This window comes from Rhea americana, unplaced genomic scaffold (genome assembly GCF_003343005.1).
Source record: "Rhea americana isolate MKP2758 unplaced genomic scaffold, rheAme1 scaffold_86, whole genome shotgun sequence".
Lineage (NCBI taxonomy): Eukaryota > Metazoa > Chordata > Aves > Rheiformes > Rheidae > Rhea > Rhea americana.
This window is the reverse complement of record NW_028187044.1, coordinates 1,860,395-1,887,081: the sequence shown is the minus strand read 5'-3', so window position 1 is coordinate 1,887,081 and position 26,687 is coordinate 1,860,395. Positions and strand designations below refer to the sequence as shown.

The 26,687-nt window shown below is 36.2% G+C and overlaps 1 protein-coding gene across 14 annotated transcripts in view; it reads left to right on the top strand.

Moving 5' to 3' along the window:
- Positions 1-26,687, top strand: part of LDB3 (LIM domain binding 3) — a 122,189-nt gene that overhangs the window by 63,759 nt on the left and 31,743 nt on the right. For 8 of the 14 annotated variants that reach the window (XM_085323694.1, XM_085323693.1, XM_085323692.1 and 5 more), the window contains 3 exons: positions 8,143-8,312; positions 9,319-9,355; positions 23,929-23,964. In XM_085323694.1, the coding sequence (XP_085179820.1) occupies positions 8,143-8,312; positions 9,319-9,355; positions 23,929-23,964 (243 nt within the window). Of the gene's footprint in view, positions 1-972; positions 1,177-8,142; positions 8,313-9,318; positions 9,356-13,141; positions 14,094-23,928; positions 23,965-25,656; positions 25,864-26,687 lie in introns of those variants that run through there. The other 6 variants (XM_085323698.1, XM_085323705.1, XM_085323704.1 and 3 more) reach the window with 5 other exon arrangements.

The window sequence follows — 26,687 nt, the reverse complement described above, 5'->3', positions numbered from 1 at the left end:
TCTGATCTCCCAGAAGTTAAAGAGCACCTCCTTCAATTAACAGTAGAAGTCCAAAAAATACCCAGTCGTGATTCTAAGAGAATAACATTATACAGCTAGGCAGTACTAGGAAGCCAGGTGTACATAGTTGAAGTCTGACGTTGTACTGACTCTTGCTATTGCTATGGGAACTTCTGTTAACTTGCCTGTGGTTCTGTTGCTCCAATAAAAATCCTTAGTCATAACTGGAGCCTCTAGAAAATATGGTTACAACTTTTCCAACTGCAGCTGTCCCATAGATTGCAGTGTAGGTTATTTTGACCGATTTTTCAGTGAATATATCAGACTATAGCAACGCTTTTGGCAGTCTGTATGGGGATTTTGTGAAGATTAATTAGTGTCTGTGAAGAGAGCTTTGAAGATTAGAAGGCACGAGCACTAAATTTCACTATGATTACTCATCCATGCAAAAAACATTGTAACCTTCTAAATAATAGAGAACTGACSTATGTTCACACCATCGAACCTTCTAGCACTTTGTAAGATCCATTTGAAACAGTGAATTGTTAGAGTGAATAAACTGGGAATTCCCTGAGGTATGTATGTATAGCCACATGCATGCRTATATACATGTGTGTRTATATGTAGCTAGGTATACARTTATATGTATATATTTAAGAATAGGTTTTATGTATAAAAATCACAGAAATACTTGGTGATTTCTCATGTTTTTTTATAAAATGACAGCTATTTCACCTTTTTTATGTTTACGTATCAGAAAGCCAACAGAAAAATCTCATCCGTTACCACAGCCAGCTTTTAACTAGTACTTTTTATATTGTCTCTTACTGTCTGAGCAGAAGCTTTTGTGGTGAGATGCCATGAAGACACGTACACATTCCTCTGTTAGTTCTTTTTTTCTCACTTAATCATCACCCCTTTGTCCTTTCTTCCCCTCTCTTCCCTTTCAAACTTCACTTGTGCATAACCCAGTACGGAGTTTGTGGAACGTTTCAACCCCAATGTCCTGAAGGACTCTGCCCTGTCTACACACAAGCCCATTGAGGTGAAAGGCTTGGGCGGCAAGGCTACCATAATTCACGCCCAGTATAACACCCCGATCAGCATGTACTCCCAGGATGCTATCATGGATGCAATTGCAGGCCAGGCACAGGCCCAAGGTGGAGAATTTGCTAGGTAAGATTATTTCCTTGTCAAATGGTCCTGCTCTGCATGGTATAATCAGTTAATCCCTACCTGCATGACACAGCAGCATTTCTTTGACCTTTTTCTCTGGAGTATCAAATATGTGAAAAATACTAGATAGCTTTTGAAAGCATTAATACCCTTTTGAAGTTTAAAGGAAGGATAGTTAGAAAATTTAACATTTCTTTTTCAGTATTATTCCTGGAACTAGTAAATGCTACTGCAATATATCTGGTATTTTGTATATGAAATTAGATGGCCTGTTGCTTATCTTGTGACTGTGCTTTCTTATAACCAATGTATTATATGTGTAGCTCAAAAAGAATGGAAAAGGGAAGAAAATGTTAYCAATACCTAAAGAATGTGAGGTGTTTAGTGCTGGTTACTGTTCTTCAAAACAGCGTTGTGCTATACTGTCCCTCTTGGATATTCATTTTTAATTAATACTAATACTGTTTTCTCAAAACCTCTTATTTAAAATTATCAGAATCCAGAATATGTGACATAAGAGACTATATTTAAGCTAAAAATGATCTTTCTATAATAGTATATGGATCAATATAAAGTGTTTACTTCCCTCTAGCTTCTGTCATGCCSCCTCCCTCCTAGCTTATTCTTCCATTTAAACCAGACTGGGTCAAACATAAATCTGATTGTCTTGGTGATTCGGGCAGTCATATGTAGGTGGGAATGAGGAAGACAAATAATGAGGTATTTTCTTGATACTTCTTTCATTTTCTCAGCATCCTATTACTCTGTTTCTCTGAATGATTCAATAGTAATTCAGCCTTCAACAATGTCATAAAAGTATGAAACAGCCAGAAAAGGAATATAGAAACAGTTTTTAAAGACAAAGTCCAGTGCAAAGGAACTAGAACACATATGTCTTACACAAATATGTTATACTAATGGGATATATCTGGTACTCTTTGGATTACTGCAAGATCCATTTATCTTTAATAATTTTGCTTTTCCAATGTATGTTTCTGATAATTTTAGAATTCACAATTCCTGGAAGTGAAAAGATSCTTTTATTCAAGTTATTCTGATTTTGGACAAAAAAAAAACACAAGAATTTGATTGGGGGTGAAAAATCTGTTTTGAGATACTAGGCATGCAAGTGTAATATTGTAGTGTTACTGCTTTAGGAAATTTTGTCCATAGGCTTGACTAAAAACTAGCTTACCCAGTTGATGTGACAAGCTATATCGTCAAAGATACTTGGGAATACAGTTCTCATTGAACTCTGTGCCTTGCTGTTTCATTTATCRGATACATAGTATATTCTGCTTTTCTGAATGTAATTTTGAAAGTTTATTCTCTATGGATTTAAGTTCACTGTTTCCATTTGGGCACAGCGCTTCATGAGAGTAGGTGCGGTTCTTGCTGCTGCAACAACTGCAAAATCCAATCCAATGTTGTTTTTTTCAAGAACTTTTATAATAGGTGCCAGTATGCATTTTTAGGGTTACTTGAGCAACAGTTTACTGAAAGGGCATAAGACCCTCAGGGAAATAATACTCTTTGAGTGAGAAGTAATATCTTTAAACAACATTGTTCTGCTCMCAGCCCTTGAATAACAGATTTGTCTCCTCAAATTTCTAATGCTTTCATAAGTTAGGAATAAACCCCATGAAAGACAGGCAGTTACAGGCATGGGAAGCCAAGCTAATAGGAGGCAAATCAGGATTTTATTTCCTTTTGCGCACAGCAATCCTTGTGACCAAATGGGAGAAGAGGAGGTGGGAGAAGGGAAAATATGTTTTAAAATAACTCATGGCCCTAATACATATTTTAGTATAGCCTTCTATTGTTGTTAGTGGAATTTTCCAAAAACAGGCATCTGGTAGATTGTAGGATTGGAACTATATTCATAAATAAATAAATTTTTATTTCTGTAAATATAATTAAACTCACCCATAATTTTTATAACTTAACTGAAATCCCAGGTGGGATGAATGTAGCCCTATGTCTCTCTTATTAGATATCTTTATACCTGAAATAGAACTTACCTTCCTTTCATTTGACAACAAAATATAGGTACAGCAACACTTTTAAAAATAGTTTCTTTTAAAGGTGCTAACTGCAAGCTTATTCAAAATGCTGATGTTCTATGTGTTTGGCTGTGCTCTCTTTTAYTGATTATTACATTCTCTTCTGTCTTTTTCAATTCTTTCTTCCACTAATTTCTGATACTAATATTATTCTGTTGGATTCATCACAACTCTCCCTAATGATGAGTCCCACTAAATATCTTTTGTTGGTTTTGACCATATGACTTTTTTTTGACCGTATGATAGTGAGTTTCCACTGGTGTAAGTAGACCAGTATTTCCAGTTAGCAAAGTACAATGAAAGAAGTGCATTTGGTGTGTGTTCCTTACAATGGTTTCTTTCATAGGCATGGGTAAAATAACACATTTTATGAAATACTGACATTTCTTGCTTAATGCTGTGACATTATAAAATGCAAATAGTTATACTTTAAAGCTTTACCTACTTAAAAGATCCATGGTTATACAGTTTCACTGCTGAACATGTGAATCTTTTTCATCTCATAGATAGCACATTGAAGGAATTTCTTACATGCAGTTCTGATCACAGAAGTTGCTCTACTGGACTGGAAAACATGGTCATCTTTTCCCTCCTGTGAAAGAGATGAAAACTCTGTGTCAAGGGAAGGGAAAATGCCCTTTCACGAAATTCCAGATAGCATGGGAGAAGTCCAAAGAGTGCAATAGAACAGGAAAATCCGTGCATGTTCTGGGTGGAGAGCACACCTGGAAGGCTGGGAATTTGTCTCAGTGTGTAGAATTGTATAGTAAAGAATCAGAATAATGAGAAAGGCTTGATTTATAAATATTGGATTATGTTAGTAAATACGTCTGTCTCAAAAAAAGCCAAATGAAATAGATACATAATTAAAAAACAGAAATCAGATTTGCATGGACTGTTGAGTCATTGCACCAGTGCAGCAAAAGCTGTATTAATGCCACCAGCAATTGCTCTAACTTATTTCTTCCATTTTGAGCTTGGACTCCAACTATCTCATGAGTGCTTTGAAATAAGATAATTATTGCCATTAATCTGAATATCAGACAATATAAGTGAAACGTTACTCTTTGCAGACACAACCATTAGTATATTCTCCCCTGTGGTCTTGCATAAAAAGGTTTCTGCTAGATCCACTATATAGACTACTGTTTAAGCATTTCCTTCATCTTCAGAATGGGACTCCTAAGCCTAACATTTGTCTGGCTGCAGAATAAACTAGTGTTTCTATTGTTGTGTGCTGTCAGGTGCAGGAAATTCTTTAGATGTACTGTACTAYACAGTTTTGTAACTTTTTGTATTTTTTTAAACTTCCTAACACTTTGCTTAGTGACTAAACAATTTTCCCAGTAGACTGTATGATTTATTAAACAGCACTTTAAACCTAGGTATAAGGRCAAGGTTCATGCTCTTCTCCCTGATAAAACAGTGCCTACCCACTGAGTGATCGTCATTCATTTCATCAAACCTGTAGTTCATTTCTTTAAGGTTCTTTGCCCCGTGATACTCTGAACTCTAATTAAATGGTGCAAACTGAGGATATTCTTTAGCTTTCTAGTTGATCAGATCTGAGATTAGATTACATGTAACACAGAAAAAATTCTATGAAAAGTCTGTCATATGAAAGCAGACCAAATTRTTTACTGATTTCATTTAGTGTCAATTCTTTACCTATAATTTGACCCCAACACTTAGTTACTCTTCTTTAGGCTTTTCACTTTATGTAGGAGAATAAATCCTGAAGCCAMAAGTGGTATGTAAAAGGTATGCATACTCTAATTACAGATCTAAAGGGCTTCAGTTTTTTAGGACAGCAATACCTTGAAACACTCTTTACATCTGTTACCAGTGACAGAGAATGACAAGCTTAGGATAAGGAGTCATTTTCTAGTTTGACTGTTTGTAATCAGTGACATCTAACCTGAGATTAGTGAGATCAGAATCAGGCTCAGGTTGCATAGGAAAATAACCCACACATTGAATCAGTAAAGGAAGCTTAAAGGGAAGAATATARATTACTTATACTGCAGTTATTTTGACCTTGTGCTGGAATTTAAGCAAAGTTACAATGCCCTGACTTTCTCATTCTATGTTGCTTTGCTTTAATTATTTTTGATATACCAAGAACCAAGAGTTGTTGTCAATAAAACTGTGTGGTCAAGTATTTCATCCACATTTCTGTCAAACCTCTTTTAGATGCCATTATGGAGTTTCAGCCAAATTCACAAATCGTRTAATCAGATATAAATCCAACAGTTTTATCCGGATTAAGGTCTAACAGTTGTTGTAGTAGAATCAATAATGTGACTTAATAAATTCTAGGTTTTATTTAAAAATAAATCGTCTTGGTGGGATAATTTACCAGTATGCATGAATTGTTTTGTTTGTTTGTTTTTTCCCTTAGGGCTTTTTTAAAATAGTTGGACTTTGTCTAATATCCAGTGTTACTATATTTCATTATATGTTTACATCAGGGATAAAACACTGTAGCCCTTTTTTAGTTTTTAATTGTCAGTTAACTATGTGATTAAATTAAAAGAAAGTATTGACTTCTGGAAGTGATTCATATGATAAACCATAATTTATAGTGAACTGCAAKAAAAAATCACATTGCTATGTATTGAAGAGGTCTAACTGTCTTGAAAGCTTGTTTTAATGTTAATTAGTTGTGATACAGCTATGTGACCTATATTATGATGTGGAAAGGGAGATCATTTTAAATTGAATTCYACTGTAATACCTTAGGATATGCATGAAAAATCCTCAAAAACTCTAGTGCATTCAGGCAGAATTTTTTTCAGTTGCATCAGTTTGGAGAAGTAGATTTAAAGATGCATGGTATTTCTCCATATACGTACCCAGATGGAAAAAAATAAATTAAGAAGAGGTGTAACAGCCATTTATTAAGATCATTATGTGCATCTTAAGGCTATCTGAAAGAATCAACCATCACATTCAGGTTTATGAAATGGTCATAGTCAGCGATGCTCTGTATTTTACACTTCCATGTTGAGTGGCTCATATTTCCTAGTTACTCATCTTTAATGCAATAATGATTAAAAAACAAGGGGGACAATGGCCTTTTGCATTAAAGACAGAGTTGGAAATACTCCATTGTAATGTGTTGATCTAGTTCAGCATATAGGAGGGTGCTTCACTCTGCTAGGAAATGTTAATTCACCAAGCTCTATTTTCTGCYTTAATGATCTACCGTGAAGGTAGTAATATGCGATGATACACATTGCCACTGTGAAATTTCTGCTCTACAATTGTTTAACTACCTCTGAGTTAATGATATATCTGTATGTACAGTTTTAATCTGTTTGCTTATACATCATAATATAAGAACAAAATAGATTAACTAGAATGTTTATTAAAGGAATTTGATCTGTGCATTACTCACCACCACTGTTGCCACAGTAGTACAGGGCTGAAGTCAGCAGTACTAGCTACCCAGCGGTTTATTATCCAGCCTGCAGAAGTCTGCAGCTACGAAATTTGCCGTTGCATATAGCAAGGTTTTAAGCTTCAGCAGGATTAAAATGTAAGTCTGGAGATGTAAAAGTAATCAGCTGTTGGATAGTAACAGGCAGGCAGTCATGTGTAACAGTAATAAGGCAAAAGATACTGCCTGCTTAGTTGATACTGTGACATATGCCTGAAGTGTAGCAGGAGACTTGAAAGTTGAGTTATATTTTGGGGGCTTTTACTGGGCTCTTCAGAGTGACAGAGCTTCTCAGCAGTAGACAAGGAGTGTGAAGTGGCAGCTGAATGATTATRAGAGAGATGTGTTTACTTTCTTTCAGTTAGCATTACAGAATTTCTCTCTTCCATATAAAGACTATTTCTGCATTAAGTCAACAGAAGGCAAAACTTTTTCATTACACTTCYCTACCCCAGGAAGCGCTTCTGCCCTTTGTACAGGGGTGTCAGAAGAGGAAAACTACTGCTCTCTCTTCCATTTAATGTGTGACTGTGTGCATCATCCCCTCAGTGTCTGCAGCTCTGTTAAAATTTAATTCCGACTTTGCTATGCAAGTCTTTTCTCACACACACACAAAAAAMAGTTATTAAGTTACTAAGTCTACTTCAAGCTTGTGTCATAAATCAGACAGAAGTTACTTCAGCTGGTGGTACAGAGTTTTGTAGTTTTGACTTTTAAGTGTGCAAAAGTGAAGCTTTATTCCTGGATATCACAGTGCAAGGTGATTAAAGACATCATAAGAACCTGAGGTACCTTCTGCTGTTAAAGACTTTAGATACCAAATATGTATTCAAATTGTGATTGCAAATCTAGATTTCCTCTTAAACATGTTTCACATGTTTAATAAACTATGAGTCCAGGGATAKAGCAGTTAGAATTTTAGTTCAGATTTTTGGCAAAGAATAATAATCTCTAGAAAAACATTGAAAAGTCAACTACATTATTTTTATAATCAAATATATTTTCTATTTCTAAGTGGAGCCTTAAAATAGACTAGTCCAAAGCTATAAGAGGATATAATATAAAGCTCCATCTAAGCTGTTTTTATAAAAAATTATATAGGATAAGGATGGTCARATAAATAAAAGTTTTTGCCCAACATACGTTTGTTGCTACACATTGGTATAACCACTGTAACCCTGTGGCTGCATTAAATGAGGAATCCTGAACAGAMCTTTCCAAGCTTTTTCATGATGTTTTACATATATAGATTTGAACTATAATAGATGATTTTAAAACCAGAGTGAGCCAAAATATTCTRAATTCACATAATACTGATGTATTTATTTTTTGTAAAAAATGGTATTTTCCAAAGTAGTATTCTGAATTACTGGGTTTTGGATAAGAAGCTATAAAACTAGAGAGAGATTGGGCTGAAGCCACCTCGTGCTGTTTCACAATGTTCCACTTTCTGAATTACAGTACTCTTCCAATTAAAGATCCTCACGTAGACAGTGCCTCTCCCGTGTATCAGGCTGTGCTTAAGACTCAGAACAAGCCAGAAGATGAAACTGAAGACTGGAGTCGCCGTTCTGCCAATCTGCAGTCCAAGTCTTTCCGCATCCTTGCCCAGATGACAGGAACGGAGTACAGTAAGTCGAATAGCAAAACATCCTCCAATCCCTAACTTTAGGTTCATGCGTTTATCTTCTTAGTATTAGCAGCTGATACTCAAGATTGACTTGCATCCTGCTTGTAGTCATTTTCAATGATGCCTAGGATTAGAAAACCTTGAAYGTAACTGGAGGTAGCTGGGAAATCCAAGTGTTAAATCTCACCTTGCATTTTACACAGAAAATTCATTGATGTATGTCACTGTAAAAGAATAACAGACTATATAATAAAAGAGCATCTGAGACCAAATAGTTCTTTCTACTTACAAGTCTAATGTGTGCAGTATAATCTCTCACTTTCCAGCAGGTGAGATGGACAAAGCTGTCAGTTCATTAGAAAGAGGATGAACAACTTGATGTCCCTTGTAACAAGATTCTTTTACAGAATTGACTTCYTGAGGTCAAAAAATCATGGATTATCACTTGTATTATATCTTTGTTTCACTAGCAATACTGTTAYCTAGACAAAGATCTGCTATGAATATCATGGGAGCTTGAACTGCCCTGCTCATTTTCTGTGGAAATGCTTTTCTGAACATTCAGTTCAGAAACTTAGTGCAGTACTTACCTACCTTGTTTCTGATCTAAAGAGAAATAAATTCAGGGAACTTTCCTGCATCACATGGCCATGTATTTACTCAGCATTTCCTCCTTGTTTCTTCTGCATTTGAATCTGCCGCTGCCTCAGATGCTTTCCTACAAAACAGGGGGCCTTCCCCATAGGTTCATTGCTTACAGCTGTGAAACTCTGCTAATAAATGAATGTGAAAGTAATAGCTGTTTTCCTACTAGTACCCTCCTGAGCTCTATAGAGCTGTTACTATTCATCCTGTTTTTACAAAATCTATTGTTACAAAGTCAGCAAGTATATATCTTTAGATAGTCTTTTCAATGATATTTTTCCAAGAACTTTTAATTTAAACATGAACTTACTGCTTTGGTTTTTGTTTTTTTTTAACTGAAACCTTTTTTTTTTAATCTACAGTGCAAGATCCAGATGAAGAAGCCTTGAGGAGATCAAGGTAGGTAAATAGCTGTGGGAATTATCCTTACTGATAATCAAATAATGCTTTAAAACAGCATTAATAAGACAATGCAAAACTATCTTTTTGTCTTTAAAATAGTCTAACATATTTACTTAAAAATCACTAAAATGCTATCATGAGAAGCATTTGAATCAAAAGGGAAACAATTTGACATGTATTTAGGAAAGACAGTGAAAAATTCCTGAAGAGTGTATTCAAATCTGAAAGCTCTCTACATAGGCAATTTTCATTTACTTTATTGRGAGCGTGAATGCAAGAGTTCCTAAAACCAAACCTTGTGTAACTACTTATTCTGTAACTGGCTTAAAATATATAATACTGTGGTGGTGGTGAAGTTTATGAGCAATTTATTTGGATGAGCCTGTGATTGGCATTTGATTCATCTGAAATGATACAGTAAAGGAGTTGTTTCCACTTATGTCCATAATCATAATCTGCTTGTGTTTTGTATGAAAAAAAAAATCTAATGTAGAATTTAAGAACACAGGACTGCTTTTGCTAGCTGAAAAATATATTTGTCAGTTTTCAGATGTTCTACCAGTAGCAGTGATACAAAGGTGTGTTAAAAGGTAGTAAGGAATTAAAGACTTAAAATCACCTAATGTTGCCCTATATAGCCTGGGATWAGAGTCATTAGAGGATCTTGTGTCCAGCTTAAAAACTGTAGTTGAACTGGAGCATTCTGCATGCGAGCCTGACTTGCATATTTCAAATCCCCATATTGTATTAGCCAGTCAAAGCAGCTGCCCAAGTTAGTGATGAATATGATACTCAACCCATTTGCCTTTTCTTTCCCCTGCCATGTGGCTTATAATGGTTTTTGAGCTTTTGATCACAGTGCAGGGTACAAACATTGAGTCAGTGAGAAAGATATCTGCTGTCCTTCCTTTGAAGATGCGATGAGTACACTTTCAGTTCATTAGGTTTGTTATATAGCTTCCAGTGCAGTTCACAAAGGTTCATGAGTAGGTGTCCTCACATCAGGCTTGACATTAGATCCGACACGGATTTACTTCTTCCTCAAGTGTGTGAGCCTAATTCCTATTAAATGTATTGTGTATATGATGTAATAGTAYATGTGTGTAAGAGCACATTATTGTGACGGACTCTAAACTGTTCTATTGACCCTAGCAGTCCCTTATACATATCTGAGAGTGATACATGATCTTAAAGAAATCATCTTTTTAGCTGTAATCTGTGGATCTGGAAAATAACGGATATTGAACATTTAACATGGCATCAGATATATTGAAAATAATTAATCAACATATGCCCTGCAAGTTCTGTATTTTATTCTGTGTAATTTAAAGTACACGACTATATCCACTGTACCYTGCGTGTTCTCTGCAGTTTTGAGCTATCACTGTGTTATCCTTTTTCACCAGGACAGTTATGAGTCTGAGTACTTTTAGGCACTGTTGAACGCTATCTAAACAGTTTTAAGSGCATTCATGGATAGTAGAGGCAGAAGAGAGAGTATATATTGGATAGTCTCACAGTGTGATAGTGTTACTGGCAAGGGCTGTGGTGCAAGGAGTGAAATGAGGCCTCCTGTTCAGCTAACCGATAGTGCTCACCCTGTCTTGGTGGCCTGGTGCCTCGACCCCTCCTTTGTCACCTGCAAAGTTGGTAGCACTAGCCGTGGTTATGTGTGCTTCCATCATTACTGCCTCTGGCCCTACTGGACTGCTCTTTTTTAGTCTTTTGGAGAAGCCTGTGCTACTCTTGGCTTTATAAAAGTATGGATTCTGTGTGTCTGATAAGAGATCCTTCCATGCTTAACTCTGCTACCCATCCTGGTAATGAAGAAGAGACTTCTCTTTATTGTCTTCTCCCTTCTCATTCATGCCCGTAGTTTGGGATCACCYGTATGGTTTTCTGGGCACCCAAATACAAGAGGGTTCCATGGAACTGTGACTCTGGAAAGACTTAATGTTGCAATAAATCCATACTGTTCTGGGAATCTGRAAAAAAAAACGTTTGTTTCAAAACTTAAACTGCCAGAGATTTCACTGAATGGAGAGTTTTGGTCTTGGGGCATGCTGTGAGCATGCTCTCTTTTATGAGCTCTTCAGTGTAGTCAGTGAGGATTGCATGAAATGGAGATCAAATTTCTTTCAAATGCTTTAAAAAGAGAAAAACTTATATAGCTTTTTAGGGGAGGCATCTTTGACATAGAAATACTCGCTTCTGGATTGCTGCGTCTACCTTTATGATATATGATCTCAGCAGGACCCGTAATGCTCAGGAATTTTCAGGTGGCAGCTCATATTAATGAGTTCGTTGCATGACTGTCTTCTGCTTACGTTACTGTTATTTTGAAGTCACACATAAGATTATAATTTGCTGTAAAAACTTTGCTGTGGTGTTGATTGTTACAGAATATTTTCCAGAAAGGTGTTACTGTTCAAACATGTTTTTTAATACCTTTTCCTTGAATGGATGGGTGTATATTCAAAGCAATAAAGCAACCTTAAACTTGATATAAGACCTATTGTATCTAGTATATTCCAAATTATTTTCAAAAAAAGAAAAGCCATCTTGAAGTTTCAAGACTTCAGCTGGGAATACTTTACATTTTTGAATTATATAAAAATATAAAAGTCTGAAAAATCATACATCACAGTGGCATCAGAAGTGCTACTTGCATGACGCTGTGTTATTGGGATCAGAAGACTTAGAAATATCAATGAATTTGTTGACACTTAMTGTTCTTACTGTTTTGTCTCATATTCAGCCTGAGGAGTAAAACTAGCCTGGTCTCTTCATTTCTGTTTGCCTGGCTAGTTTCACTCTCTGGTTCTGCTGTATTAACACAGTTGTGCTGCATTTGGGTTTAAGTAAGAGGGAAAATTACCTTGTTTGCAGTGAATCAAATATATTTTAAAATAAGAACATTTTATTTYCCATTCTGTTTGATATAGTTAGTTGCTCTCCCTGATTGCACTCTCATCTCATGTCCTCATCTTTACCCTTTTTATTTACAAAGCCTGTAAGATAATCTAGAAACTATAGRTTATCTAGAAAAGAAGCTCAGTTCTGAGAGGTGCTGAACACCACTTGCAACTTCCTCAGGTGCCTCAGTTCCCAGGGAAAGGGAGTTAGGGATGTTTACAGGAGATGGTCAACACTTCGTAGACTGTGCTTTTGAAAAATCCCGTGTTACTGTGCTTTTTATTGCAATGTCAACACTTACAGGATTTTAGGGTTTCTGTAGCCTAACTGATGAGAAAAGCTGTGGAGAAATACTACTCAAATTYATGGCTGATGGTTCTTACAGGACAGGGTGTAGGCTCACCCAGATGTTAAGAATGGAAAGTGCACTAATTTTGCACTTGTACCGAGTTAGCTTTCACTAACTGCTCAGTAGAGGGGGTGAGGAGGGAAAGCTGAGGGCATCTGCTGGTGGGAAAACAAGGGGGTTGCACTAGATTTCTAGCAAAAGCAGCCTTGTCAAACCAAGCACAATTCGAAGAATATGAAGTTATATCAAGTTACTGCTCAGAAACGAACCGCTGAAAAACCCTGCATACACAATCTAAAAAGGATCGCCCAGCCCACTTTGGACTCGTTTGAAAGTTGAACGAAAAAAAATCCAAATAAATTGCCATTGCCCTACTTATAAGGCAGGGGAGTGGTAGCCATGTTCCCTAACCCCTTTCTTTCTCCCTCCTTTCTTTCTTCCCTTTCTTTCTCCCTCCTTTCTTTCTTCCCTTTCTCTCTCTGTCTCCCTCCCTTTCTCTCTCTCTCTTCATGCCACAGGGAAAGGTTTGAAACGGAACGTAACAGCCCACGCTTTGCCAAATTGCGCAACTGGCATCATGGCCTATCGGCGCAAATCCTTAATGTTAAGAGTTAAAAGCCCATGTGTAGCAGATAAATATGTGAGACATAGAGCTACATCAAAGAATTAACTGCTGTCCTGACGTAGAGCCTAAGAGTGTCACATACTTGCAGGGAAGACTTACTGCTAGGGGTTTTCTCTGGGTCTTTGGTAGATCTCTTTGTTAGCGTAATATCCCTTCACTGTCACCAAAAGTAAAAAGTAATAATCCAATCCTATTCGTGGTCTTCATTATAGAGTAGATAWACTGTTGTGTTTTACTGAATCAAATGTAACTTTAATATACAGATAGGAGGAAAACTGCTATTTTACTCTCTTCACTTTATTTGAAGAAGAAGGTGAGAGGAAAGTTATTGACAGCGCTTCTGTAAGGTGGAGAGAAATTAGACTTGAGTTTCACTGCTGTAAAGATAATTAAATAGGAGAAAGAAAGGTGAGAAGGAAAACTCATCAGCCTAGCCTAGAGTTTGTTAAATATACAGCATATTTACTTTGCATAGGTGAATGATGTTTGAGATAAGACCTTAGCAATGTTAAGTTTATTTTTCTTCAATATATTATACTGGTAAGAGTCATTTGCTAAAACCATTGCTCTGAGTTTTCCGTTTGAAAACTGAATTTGTCATTAGATGAAAGATAGAGGGGGAATGTGCTTGCTCAGGAACTGTGGAAGAAATGACATTTTGCTAAAGATGATTTAGAAGTGAGAAGAATATAGAGGACAATTTGTGGACTAAATATTTTAAAAGCATCTTGTAAGTTTTAAGCAACATATTGCCCATTCTATACTGCTCTTGCTTTGACTCACATTTTTGTTCTGTATATAGCAGCATGCTTTATCTGAAATAAAAGGATTTAAAACTAAAATAATTATGTGCCTGCTTTACACAGTATTTTATTCTGTTTTAAAACAATAACAGCTTCAGCTGATTTTTTTTTTGAAAGAAGGTGAACTTTTTTTTCCACCATTGAATATGGTGGAAGTCAAAAAGGTTTTCCCTATTACCCAGAATTCTTACTGATCTTTAAATTATCTGAATTGGAATAAAACTGAAGAAACATTTGAAARACCAAGAAAATAAGTGAACAAATATACTACTAGTTATGAAGGAACATGGCATAATGAATAGGTGTTGGATGACAAGCTAAATTTTATTCAAATGGAAATGCTTAATGATAGTGTAAGCATTCCCTGGCAATAACGTATTAGTATGYGCCCATGGCAAAGGCACTTGAGACACTGCTGGTGTTCAGAAAGTGGTCCTTTATTTTAAAAGCATAGGCAAGTCTRTCAAAAATGCCCTCAGATCTTTCTGTTTTCTGTTTGAAGCTCATCAAGAGCTGTATCGCTTCTCTTCATAATTTATGCCCTGATGATTATTAAATGAAACAAAAATGCAATTAAACTAAGCTGTTTATGGTTTCCATAGAAACAGTTGGTGTTAGTGCTTACAGCAATCTGCATTGTGAGTCATTAGCACAGATTGAAGCAAAAGTTTTCATTGACAAAACAAAGATCTGTTCCTCTGCAGCTRAAGATTAACTCTATTGCAGCCCTACCTAGAGCCTTTTATATTTTTTTTCATTCACTTCTATAAGCTTCAAGTTAGGTGTCTTTATCTGGTAGCAGTAATTGTGGATCAAAGTAATTAGTATGTTGGATTAAAACTCTTACTTTTTTGCTGCCTCCAAATATCTGGATCAGTCCATCAAGAGAAAAGTTCACTTAAACTCCCATTGTTTTTCTGTGCTACAGAAGTGCAGGAAAAGCTACCTTTCATGGAGGATTTTGCATGGATCACCCAAATACAGGATCGTGACTTTTTCTTTTTTAAACTCTCCTACATGTCTAAAAAAAGTATTATTTAAAAATACATGGGCAGTAGTGCCCTTTAAAATGCATTTCTTTCTTCTCATACATGCCATTTAATACAAAATATAAATTAATAYTTTCCTTATGGAAATGCAAAGAATCTTAGCATATCATCTCATTAATACCTGTGGAAAATCACTGTAACTGCACAAAAGCAGTGCAACTTTTTAACTTCTGAATGTTGCTGTGATCAGACTTTGCTTCACAATGAGTGAATTTTATACACATATGGTGAATTTTGGTATAATTTAAAGTATAAATATGCAATTAACTTTTATTTTCTTAAAACAGTAAGTRTACCTAAGCAAAAATCTTTCAGTTCTATTATTCAACTAAATTCAATGATTTGCTGAATAAGTGCATAATAATGTGTTTTTCCTTAACTAGGAATTGTATATCCTTATTGTTTTACTGACAAAATGTTGATACTATGTTTGAAGTAGTCCTAGTGCATGTACTCTACTGAAAAAGAAAATGTCTAAATTTTAGCTGAATGTTTAGCCTTCGTGTTAGTCTCCATAGATTCTTTAATAATCAGAAAAAGCATAGCTTGTTTTTGCAGATCTGAAATTAATGCAAATGTAATGAAGGATCCTTTCCCTTATCTCTCCTCACTGGATTTAAAAAYAAAAATTCAGAGGAGATAAACCATGCAACCAGGTAGAGGAATGGCTGTTGGCCTTTTTTTCCTGGAGAACAGATAGAAAATAGAATCTAAATTTTCTCCAGAAGTTTACTTTTTCTGTGATTACATAATGAATTAATAGAACAAACTAATTCTTCAATATTTGCAATSTTCAGAACTTTTGAAATGACAAAGACCTCTTCCTGAAAGTACTATAGCTTATCCCTAATGTGAGATTATTTATTACAGYATGTTTCTAGTACTTAGTCTAATGCCTGTCAAAAAATCTAAGTGATGAGACTTGTTAACTAAACCAAATCAGTCACATTTTTCTGTCTTTTTTTTTCTCATGTATATTTAGAATAGTAATGCCTTATCCTCAAAAATCTGCCTTTATGTTGTCATGGTGATTTTCAAGCCCAGAAAGTGAAGGTTGCAGAAACTTCTTCRTGTTACTGTTAACAGACCTGTTTTTCGCTCCTGAGTAGGAGTCAGACCCTTTCTGTAAGGTGGAAAAATTGGGCTAGAGTTGTCATTCTACTGCAAGAGTATGTAACTGATGGAGACCCAATGAGAATTCACAAAGAGCTTTAGGAAGGCACTAACTTTGTTTCTGCTAAAGAAAGAGTCTGGCCTGGCTACATCCTGTTTTTCATGTGTCCAGACTTACCTCATTGTATGTTGTCACTTCTTCACCAGTGCCATCTTCCAGTGTTTCCTGACCATTTGCAGAAGTCTGTTCTTTTGCCTTGGAGAACTAGTCTCAGTTTATGATATTGAGGCTTAAAATAGGTCCCTGATTCAAAGTTTGATGACTCATCTAATCCGTTAGAGTAGTGCTGATGATAGGCAGCTACATCTGTTCCATCTTGAATATATTATGAACCATGACTTTTGCTGAACAGAGGACAATACTGAATCGTCCCCAAGCCAAAAAATAAAATAAAATGAAGTGTGTGGATAGTGATATTAACCTACCACCCTCCTCAGTATTGCCGGTAAAACCTAGTGTTATAAGCATTTAATGAAGATACARCAAAGCTGGTGCCACTAGGAAATCAAAACCAAAAGACCTTCCAGGTAAATCTGCTCGTCTGGTTATGACACAGGGCAATGCTCCTTTTCTGCTGTGGTATAAGACCGTTTGATCTAAACTAACCTGTTTCTTCAAGTGCTGCCTTGCCCTCTACTCAGATGGTCTCTTCCACACCTCTTACAGTGCTTAGTTTGCAGCAGGAATACTGACCGCATGCAGTGCATGCTGATGGGATGTGGCAGGAGTGTGACTGTGGGAAACCAGACTTGAGAACTTCACTTCTCTTCCTTTCAAGCATGAAAAGATGAGAAGAGAAAAAAGGTTCTGCGGTTCCTTCCCTTACCTCCCGCTTCTCATGCCTGCCTGCAGGGTAGGAGCATAAGGATTTGCTATRTAATAAGGGTAGAGGGCACTTTCTCTTCATTGCACCTTCTCACTAATTATGCAGAGTTGTGTGGTAGTGTATGTTCAGTAGCAAAGGACAGGTGTTTTAGGGACTATTTAATCACTTCTGAAAAGTCAGACACATTATCAGAGCAGCTGTCAGAAGTCTGTTCCAGAGACAGAAGAGATGGAAGTTGTACGCTTAGGTGTGCATGGGAACTACATTGATTTTGTAGCTTCTTTAGCAGTCTCTACCATGGGTTTCAGTGACTGGGACTGTCGCTATACCTTCAGAAAATATATGGATACTTGCACAACTTTCAGTTCACAGATGTAAAAAGGTAGMATTTTTGTACTGAGTCTGTAAATCATTGCCTTTTTTAGTCACTTAGCTTTAAGCAATACCTTCTGCAATAGATACGAATAGCCAAAAATTTGCCTTCTAGCCTAAAAGCGTTCTCTGTCCTCTTTCTGCTTGTCAAATTCTTTTGACATCTCTAGGAGAAATTAAGGCATCTCTGTCCCCTTCCATAACTTCCAATGATTAGCACTGCTTAGCTGCCCAAGTGCAAAAAACTTCCTATCCCTATGCTATACAGATCATCAGTTTTCTGAAAACTTTATACTGTTTTTCACAACTCACAGAATAAAGCAGGCTTCTATTGTTGGCTCTCTCATTTAAGGAATATAAATGCTGTAAGGACTGCTAAGAAGCACATTGGTTTGTTTGTTTGTTTGTGTGTTTGTTTTCCTGATCCCCACTTTCTAGGAGTAGTGAATAAGTGTAGCTGTTTTGTGGAATTCTGAGTGAAACCAGAAGGATGAATTGAGCAAATATTATGTCTGTCTTCCTCAATATGTTCCTTGGACTTTTGTGGGAAAAATGAATTTAGAGATCAGACTGTTTCCAAGCCAGTTCTCTGTACAACCAGTTGGTCAGAGAGGACAGGCATTAGATATACTGTATCCAATTAAATGTATTTACTTAAAATTGAAAGAGTAAGGCATCCAAATAAAATTGGCAAATACTGTGAAGCTTTTCTTAAAATAGTCTGTAGAGGAAGCAGTGCATAAGTTAACAGAGTTTCTCAAAGCTCAAGATTCACACTCTTGTTTGTGTASTAATCTGCATTTTAACATCTTTACCATCTCAATCTTCTGCATGTTCCTGTCCATCACATGTTTATTGCAGCAGTGGCTGCTTTTTATAACCTCACTTTCCTTCTTCCATTCCTGCTGAGCAATCTTTCAGGTATGCATATGCATCCTTCCACRGATGCACATGGCTAATCAAGATACTAGTGCAGCAGTGTTACCTTTCTCTCTCACTGCTGTTTTCTTCCAACAAGAAAAACACAGTTCTTGCATGCAGCAGATTTTCTGCTGGGCGTGTCTAACGTGCGTGGTCTGTAGATTGTCAGACCTGTTTGCAGAGCTTTGTTTAGTGAGAGGTAGAGGACTGGCTGATGACATAGCACTGGCRCTACTTCCTTTTACTCTGTTTCTAAATTGCATTAATGTCAGCAGAATTATGCTAAATACTAATAATTTCCTAATAGCTCATTTCCATGAAGCAATTCTTGTAGTTGACCCAGAATGTTATACAATTACAAGTGAGAGGGAGGGAAGGTAAGAAAATCCTTAAAGAGAATCTGTGAAATAAAATATAAGTCATATTCTGAAATAATTTGACAACTGTTGTAATCCATACCACTTAGTTTGTTCAGGAAATGAATAGAAAGGATGTACTTTTCTACTGTATCTTAGATACAGCTTCAAACTTAGGATGGTAAGGATCTCTGCATASAGAAGGTATGAGTTTTGTTATCACAAAAGTCACAAATTAACACGGCTCTAAAGTGACCAGCTGTCATGGAGATCTATGGGTCCTTGTTCTTCTCTCACCTTCCTTAGAGAAAAGTGAAGTCATGATGAGAAAGAGGCTGTCAGAAAAGGGGAACTGTTTCCCAGCATAGCATACCTACATTTGTACRCTGTTTTTTGTCTGTACAGGTCACAAATATAAACTGAAAATCCTGATCCTGCATTCAGATTTGTACTGGCAGATAACGAGTGGCACCCTAGAAAAGCTAGGGATAGCCATTCAAGTAGATCCAGTTGCAGCATTAAGGCCAAGATAGGGAATAATTATCTTCAGTGATCATTGAGCTGAAATGTATTCCAGCTCAGATTCCTCCATTTATTTGGAATTTTGCAGTCTTTGTTCTTACTAAAGTGATGTGACTACTAGTAAGATATACTGAACTAGGAYTTAGAAACCTGCCCGATTGTATCTGAAACGATCCACTAAGTGGAGTAGGTATATTTGCATGCCAAATATCCCTATATAAATCCTTAAAAGATTATCTTATTTTATGCAAACAAATATCCTAGAGTATTTCTAGATTTATTATTTGACTAATTTAATAAAACAGCATGTCAGTAGGTGCCACTAAAATGCATCTATAGGAAGAACTTGCTTTGATTTAGTGAGCTGCTTTGACTTTTAGTTCCGTACTAGCTGTTGAGAATGAGTACTRGGTTTTTTTCATTGAGTATCTGATAATGCTTTTCCCATTCTGTGGCACAGCCTGCACAGATTGGGGTATCTTCTGGGAGAAAAGCATTTCCCTGTTTTGGAAAGCAGACTTTTTAGCAGGATATTGGTTTGGCTGCTCACGTTCTTAACWGCTGTGGCTGAAAAAGAGAGACTAGCTCTTCCCCTATCCTTTTTTTTTTCTGATCCTAAACCGAAGTCATAACTAAACCAGCACGTTAATCACCATAGTCTTTTATCCTCTCCAGTTAACTGCCTATGATTTGTGTGTGTGTGTGTCTTGTGGTGTCTTTGTTAAGATAATAGATCACTACAGTTACAAATATGCAGCTTGAAAAARTAAAATGAGAAACAGTCTCAGTACTTTGCTATTCACGTGTCCAAGGGAGAATTCTCAGCTGCAAACACTGGCAGATATAAATTGCCATGCTGGATCAGAACAACAGTCCAGTCTAGCTCAATATTCAATTCCTAACATTGTTGGTATCTCATGCCTTCAAGATAAAAATGTTTGGAAGGCAATTATGAAATAGCTTTCATGCAAATTTATTTCTAGCTGCCATATTAGAAATTCTTAAATTATTTTGTAGACAAACATGTTTATGTGCACATAAATGCGTATTAGAATGAAAATAATTACAAGTTTAATAAGGGTAAGTTCTGGTTTTCCACCAGTGTGTGGTGGATGTGCAGAACTTTCTGTAGATACAGACCTCCATAGATAGATACAGACCTTAATAAGCTCTAAGTCCTAATAACTATTTTCCCCTTTGAAAAAGGCCAGCCTATATTGGTTAGGTTGGATAGAAGACTATTGAATGATTAATACAGGCAAACAGTGATAAACTGAATAGTAGTATTTATAAAATTCCATAATCTTTGACTTTAAAGAGGGTAAGTCATTTAAAGGTTAAAGAGGATGAGCTGATACTTAAAATACTCAATAAGGATTCAAGAGAGCTAATTTTAGCTCTTAGCCCTGCCGTGGAACTTCTTTTTGACCATGAGCAGTTCCCTCATGTTTTAATTCTTCATTTGTAAAATACTGTCCTGCTGCCTGGAAATACAGAGAATAAATCAATAATATTTATATGGCTTTTCAATTACTGCTTTGGTACTGAAAGAAGAGAATTAAAGGGACACACCGTCTTTTGGGACATTTAATGTTCCATATGTCCTCAAACCTCCATTATTCACGCAGTGTTCTCTCTGTCGCGACAACGTTTTAATGGAGGAAAGGGGCTGTTCAGTAGAGTCYAGATCTGTTTTTCTCTAAGGGGTAGATGGAAAGTCTCCAAGCTAAGCATCTCGGATCTGCTGCTACATGCACTTGTTTGTTCAAGAGTCTTTTACGTTTGATTTCCAAATGTAGAACAAAATGGTAAAGTGTTTTCCTATTCCATACATACAGTTCAGACTGAACAAATTCATTTATTAAAGTGCTCTAAGTTTCTAGCTTTTCATCTAGCTGTGTTAACTGTTATTATTGTTATACTTGCTGGTGTATGGGAGAGAAGGATTCTCTTAAAGTCATTTCACTTGCACTGTCTTTATGACCATTTCATGTAGTGTGCTTTTGTGAGAGGGAAATAGTATGCAATGCATATTATGAAATGTGCTGTGTAATTGGGACTGACAGTGTATTGCATACATGCATCTCCTCTGAGATGCATGGCCAATATCTAGTAAACTCTGTGGAAGGTTCTAGTGTTCTGTTCTCTCAGAATAGTGATTGACTTAAGTCATTGACCCTTCTGTCAATAAGCCCTTTCAGCTGGGGACTGAAGGGACTGCAGAAAAATATCCCAGATAGCTCAAAGCTACTATCCACTACTCTCATTTCTTTGAGCAGCCTGTTTAATCACAGAGACAGAAACTGCTCCTAGTATTCTGAGCCAAATTCTTTCATGGAGTACAGCTATCGACTTTACTGAGCTTGCCCCAAGGATGTATCTGACTTGGAAGTAAAATTCATTACACAGCAAAAATGCTTGGTTGTAAAGGTTAGAAATCTGATAGCCTATTCCTCAAAATGCAGGTATCTCCCCAGTAACAACTGCATCTGATCTTCAGTCTTTTTCACTGTTAGTCAGACAGGAATTATTCCCATTGACTAGGAAGAGAAATAGTTCCCAGGGGAGAAACAGTTCCTGAAAACAAAACTTCTCAGCAGTGAAGAAGTGTTGTGTGCCTTTGAGGCTCTTCCCTTGTACTCTTTGATTTTTCCTTTGCTTTACTCTGTGGAAGTATGTTTACCGTAATATTTACCTTTCTTTTTAACCTTCACAACTCCCGTGCCATCATCATTCTGTATTATCTTATACTTGCACACTCAGGGAAAAATCGTAGTGAAATGCTGACCTGAAAACCAAGTGTCATTTGTTCCGTTCTTCGGTATGAGGCCCCAGTGACTACAGCAGAAAGGGTGGGGGCCGGTTAGTTAGAGCCTCCTGCTCCTCAAAGCTTTATCCCAATTGCCTACCTTCTGGTCTTGTTGGTAATTTTTCATAGCACATTAACACGGGAAGCAAGCCATGCTTTATTCTCTTCAGGCTGTGATTGGTTTTTTTGGTTTTTTGTTTTTTGTTTTTTTAACATTCTTGCATGATTATGACYCTTAGTGTATTAACACTTTCTTTCACAAACCCTAATTTCTAATTCATCCTCCACCTCATTTCTATCACATGATATGTCAGTTAAATCATAACTTGCTTGTCTGTGAAGATACTGTTTGGTTTCTCATTGCTTTAGAGTGGTGAACCAATCCATCTTATTAGGGAATTTATTTTCAAGTCAGGTTCTTCTACTTTGACCATAATAATGTTTTTAGTTAGAGATAAATAAATATGAGGCTCTTTTCAGATCTACTTCTGAGTTTGAAAGTTTGGCATCAGTTCATATATTCTGGAGGTTCTGTTTTAGTTAAGAGAGCTTTTAAAAGATGAGAGGGTAGAAAAAACGTATTATGCTCAAATTTTGGTAAACTGAACTGTTTTTCATTGGAGCTAAACTGCAGGAGTTGGGAAGGAAGTGAGGGATATATATGAATATCTATCTAGACAGAAAGAGAAATAATGTATGTAAAATAATAATATGGAAAATATTAAGCTGAGTGTTTCCAGCAATGTGAGGCAATGATTGGAGCTGAAAATATTAACATCATTAAGTCTTTGTATTATTTTTTTGGCAAGATTTTTTAGAAAGGAGGTTTAGTTGGGTAAATGAGGACAYTTGTTTTCTGTTTTGTAATTTTAGAACCTAGTTCAGGAAAATATTTTCATTCAGCATATTTTAATTCTAAGCATGTTGAAATTCCAACACTATGTCTTAAGTAGGAAAAAACATAAACATCCACTTGCTGCATTTTGAGACTATCTCAAATTATTTAACCTACCTAGATTTCAAACTGAAGAGAGGAGTCTAAAGCTAAAGGATTCTAGGACAAGTATGTCCTGATTTCTTCCACAAACGCACAATTGCTTGCACTTAAACTCATCAGATACTTTCATAAGCATGTATATGTATTTACAGGATCAGAGCCTAATTCTGTATCACTGAAATCGAGGCTGACTTACTCCTTGCCTCAAGGAAGGGACTTTTTCACTTGTCTGTAATCAGATTTAGATTGAGAAAACTAGTACTTATTTGAATGAATGGAGAATTTTTAAGTGAGGCTAGAAATATATAATCCATCTTGTAAGAGTCTTTATTAGAGTCTTTGTTAACTGTTTAACTGCTTATCACCTCAAAATATTGCGTACTTGAGGACTACCCAAGTTTGATTATTTTTACCCCTTGGAGTTGGCATAAGAATATGTTCCCACTAGAATACTATTGAATTTTTATTTTAAAAGTCACTGAAGTCAAAATTATACCTGCAGTTATATATTATACATACAGACCGTGACTGATTTGTAACTGTAATTATGCTCCATTTTACTTCAATATTGAAACACAGTTGTTCCAATTGAAAAGAGAAAAAGCATACAGTGAACTTACGTATTTGATGGGGTTCACTTGGTGAGCTGAACATGTTTCTCACAGCTGTAATAATCATAGGCAACCACTCTATGATGCTTTCGGCAACCAAACATTTTTCCTCAACCCATCTTCCTTTGCCCTTTTCCTTCTCTCTCTCTCTCTCTCTCTCTCTCTCTCTCTTTTTTTTTTTTTTTTTTAAACATCACTGGTAAATACACTTTATTCATCCTGTATCCCCTCCTTTCACAGAGGCAAGGAAAATGTTGCAAGAGCATCAGAAAACAGGTAATGTTTGCTGTGTGTGTTCTGCTTCCTTCCCATTTAGAGTTTACCTCCCACTTCCCCATAATGTGCTTATCCCCAAAATGTGTCAAATGTATACACTGTTTCAGCAGAGGATTAATAATGGAGGTTTCAGCTGAGCAAGTTTTCTAGTTATTTCTTTCGAATTTAGAGTTTAAAATGTTATTTGGGATGAGAGCAGACTATGAGACTTAAAAATTACTCAGAATTTATAACCTGGAAAATAAGATGCTTTTATCAAATGTTCTTGAAATGAAATGTTACTGTAGTTTGAGGGGGCTTTAAGAACAATTTCTGTTTTAAACTTTATCTAAATTGTTCAAGACATTTTTAAAATTGGTAGATCTTTTGGATATTTTAAGTACATTTCTRTATCTGTTTCTTGATTACCTTGATAGAATATTGGTAGCTTATGAGATTTAAAAGAGAGTATCTCTATAAGTAATTTCTTTCATTTCAACACTTAACTTTTTTCGAAGTACTTTGTAGTTTAGTTCATGCGCAAAACACACAAATACTGAAATGTAGGTTCTTCTTGAGTGAAGCAGATCAGTAGTTTAGTGCAGCAAAGAAATTCTTTCCTAAAAATATGCAACTATGTTGTTGTCAAGATTGCTCACATTTGAACAAAGGTTGCACAGAACTAAAATCCAAGTACAAGCGTCATCGTCATGAATGACAGCGAGTGTTACTTTGGAACAGTATGGGGAGAAAAGTGATTGTTTAATGAGTCATGTGAAAAGAGAGAAATACAGCTCTTAATTCCTGAATAATAACAGTATATRAATTAAATTGAAATACCAAGTAGCTAGTGTCAGCATTTCACTAGCCAAGTAATTTGCATATTTGCATAAAACTGTCCAACTGTCTGCAGGATTATGGAGTAGAAATTTTTTKGGGGGGATTTTACTAGGAGTGGTCTCTGATATGAGTGGTATTAGTGTCATACTATGTTGCCTTAATCCTGCATGATTTGTCATACTGTAGTTTTTTCCACCTCYATTATCATCACAGCCCTGTTACGTGTCTTATTTTGATATTTTCAGCAATATGATTTCCAGATTTAGCACAAGGTATGCTATGGGGTACATAGCTTCTTGATTTCTTAAAAGCTTTTTTGGTATTAATAATTACTAAACTATTGAAATTTGTCATGATTTCAAATGCAATACCATGGTGATCTCCTATGACAGAAGAAATTCGGGGATATGTATAGAGGACACTGGATATTTACAGATGTAAATCTTCTTGCAGAAAAACAAAGTAGAAAAATGAAGCCTTTATTATTGAACCTAGAGCTAAACTGACTTTTCTGTTATGAAGTTCAGCACCTTGTTGCTCTTTTTTCATGAAGGTTTTTCCTGCTGCAAGTAAACAGTAAGTGCTGTCTTAAATGGCCAGGTCTTAGTGTTTTAAAATGCTGCTTTATCTGATACTGTAGATAGCAGGCACATTGATCTCTGAAAAGTTTAAAAAATAYGTATATCTCAAACAAGCCTTTTCCCATTAAAACCACCAGCTGCTTTTATGGCTGGGATTCTTCTTCTCTTCCTCAAGAACCTACTATTACCTAAGAAATGGGTGACATTGAATAAAAAACAAAGCAAATCAAGAAAAGAAAAGCAAACCCCACAACACTCATGTACGAATCCCCTTGTAATCTTTGTTACTCAGGCCTACCGCTACTACTCATGCGCCACAGTATGTGACCTCAAGTATTTGGCATCCTCCTAAGTCACGCACGGTGGATGCCAACACTGACAATGCTAAGCCAGTGGCCTCCAAGGGGTCCGTGAGGCTTGGAGCAGGTACAAGTCAGAGGGAAGCCAGTTTCATCGGCACTGGCCAGAAAGTCCCTCTTACTTCATCTGGTAATCCAAGGTACAATGTGACATGTATCTGCATAACTGACCTGGTTTGTAGCTTTGGAATGGTTTGGTAATAACATCCTCTAACTCTTTGACGTAGAAAATCCTGTTTCCTGATAGGCAGACATGAGAGTTCTGTAAATTCCAGCAACTTTCAGTTTATGTGGGTTTTATGTTTTAAGTGGCTTTCTTAAGGGTTTCACCTACAATATGGTAACAGCCATTAAGCACCTTCTGCAAAGAAGCAGCAGCTGATCGTATTCAGTGTATGCTTGGTCAATAGTTCTACAAGCACAAACATTCCCATATCCAAATGCAAAACTATTCCATTTTGTGTCTTCCTCCAAATGCACTCTTCAGCGCCTTTTTTTTTTTTTCAACAAATGCTACAATGTTCATTTTAATTTTTGTCCACTGTATTTTCATTTCTTTAACAGAGATATATTCGGAGATTTGAAACAAAAAGGACTTCACGTATTATATTACTAAATACAGCTTTAATAATCCATTCGATTGTTGTTTGGACATAAAGTTTCAGACACTTAGAGCTCCGCTGAGATGAAGTGTGATCTGTACTTACTTTTTAAAATGTTAGTGTGTGTTTGTTGCTGTGTTTTCTCATCATGGTTGTTAACCATTATCATACTCTTAACCTCTACTGATCTGCGTTCCTTTTCATGAGTGCAAATCAAGTGAGAACAACAGAATACATGTGTTTGTTTTCAGCAACATAACTTAATTGTTATGCATTTGTGTTTATTTGTTACCAGAGATATAGAGGTGTTTGAAAAACATACATTTCCCTTGATTTTCTTAAAATGCAAAATACTGTAAGGA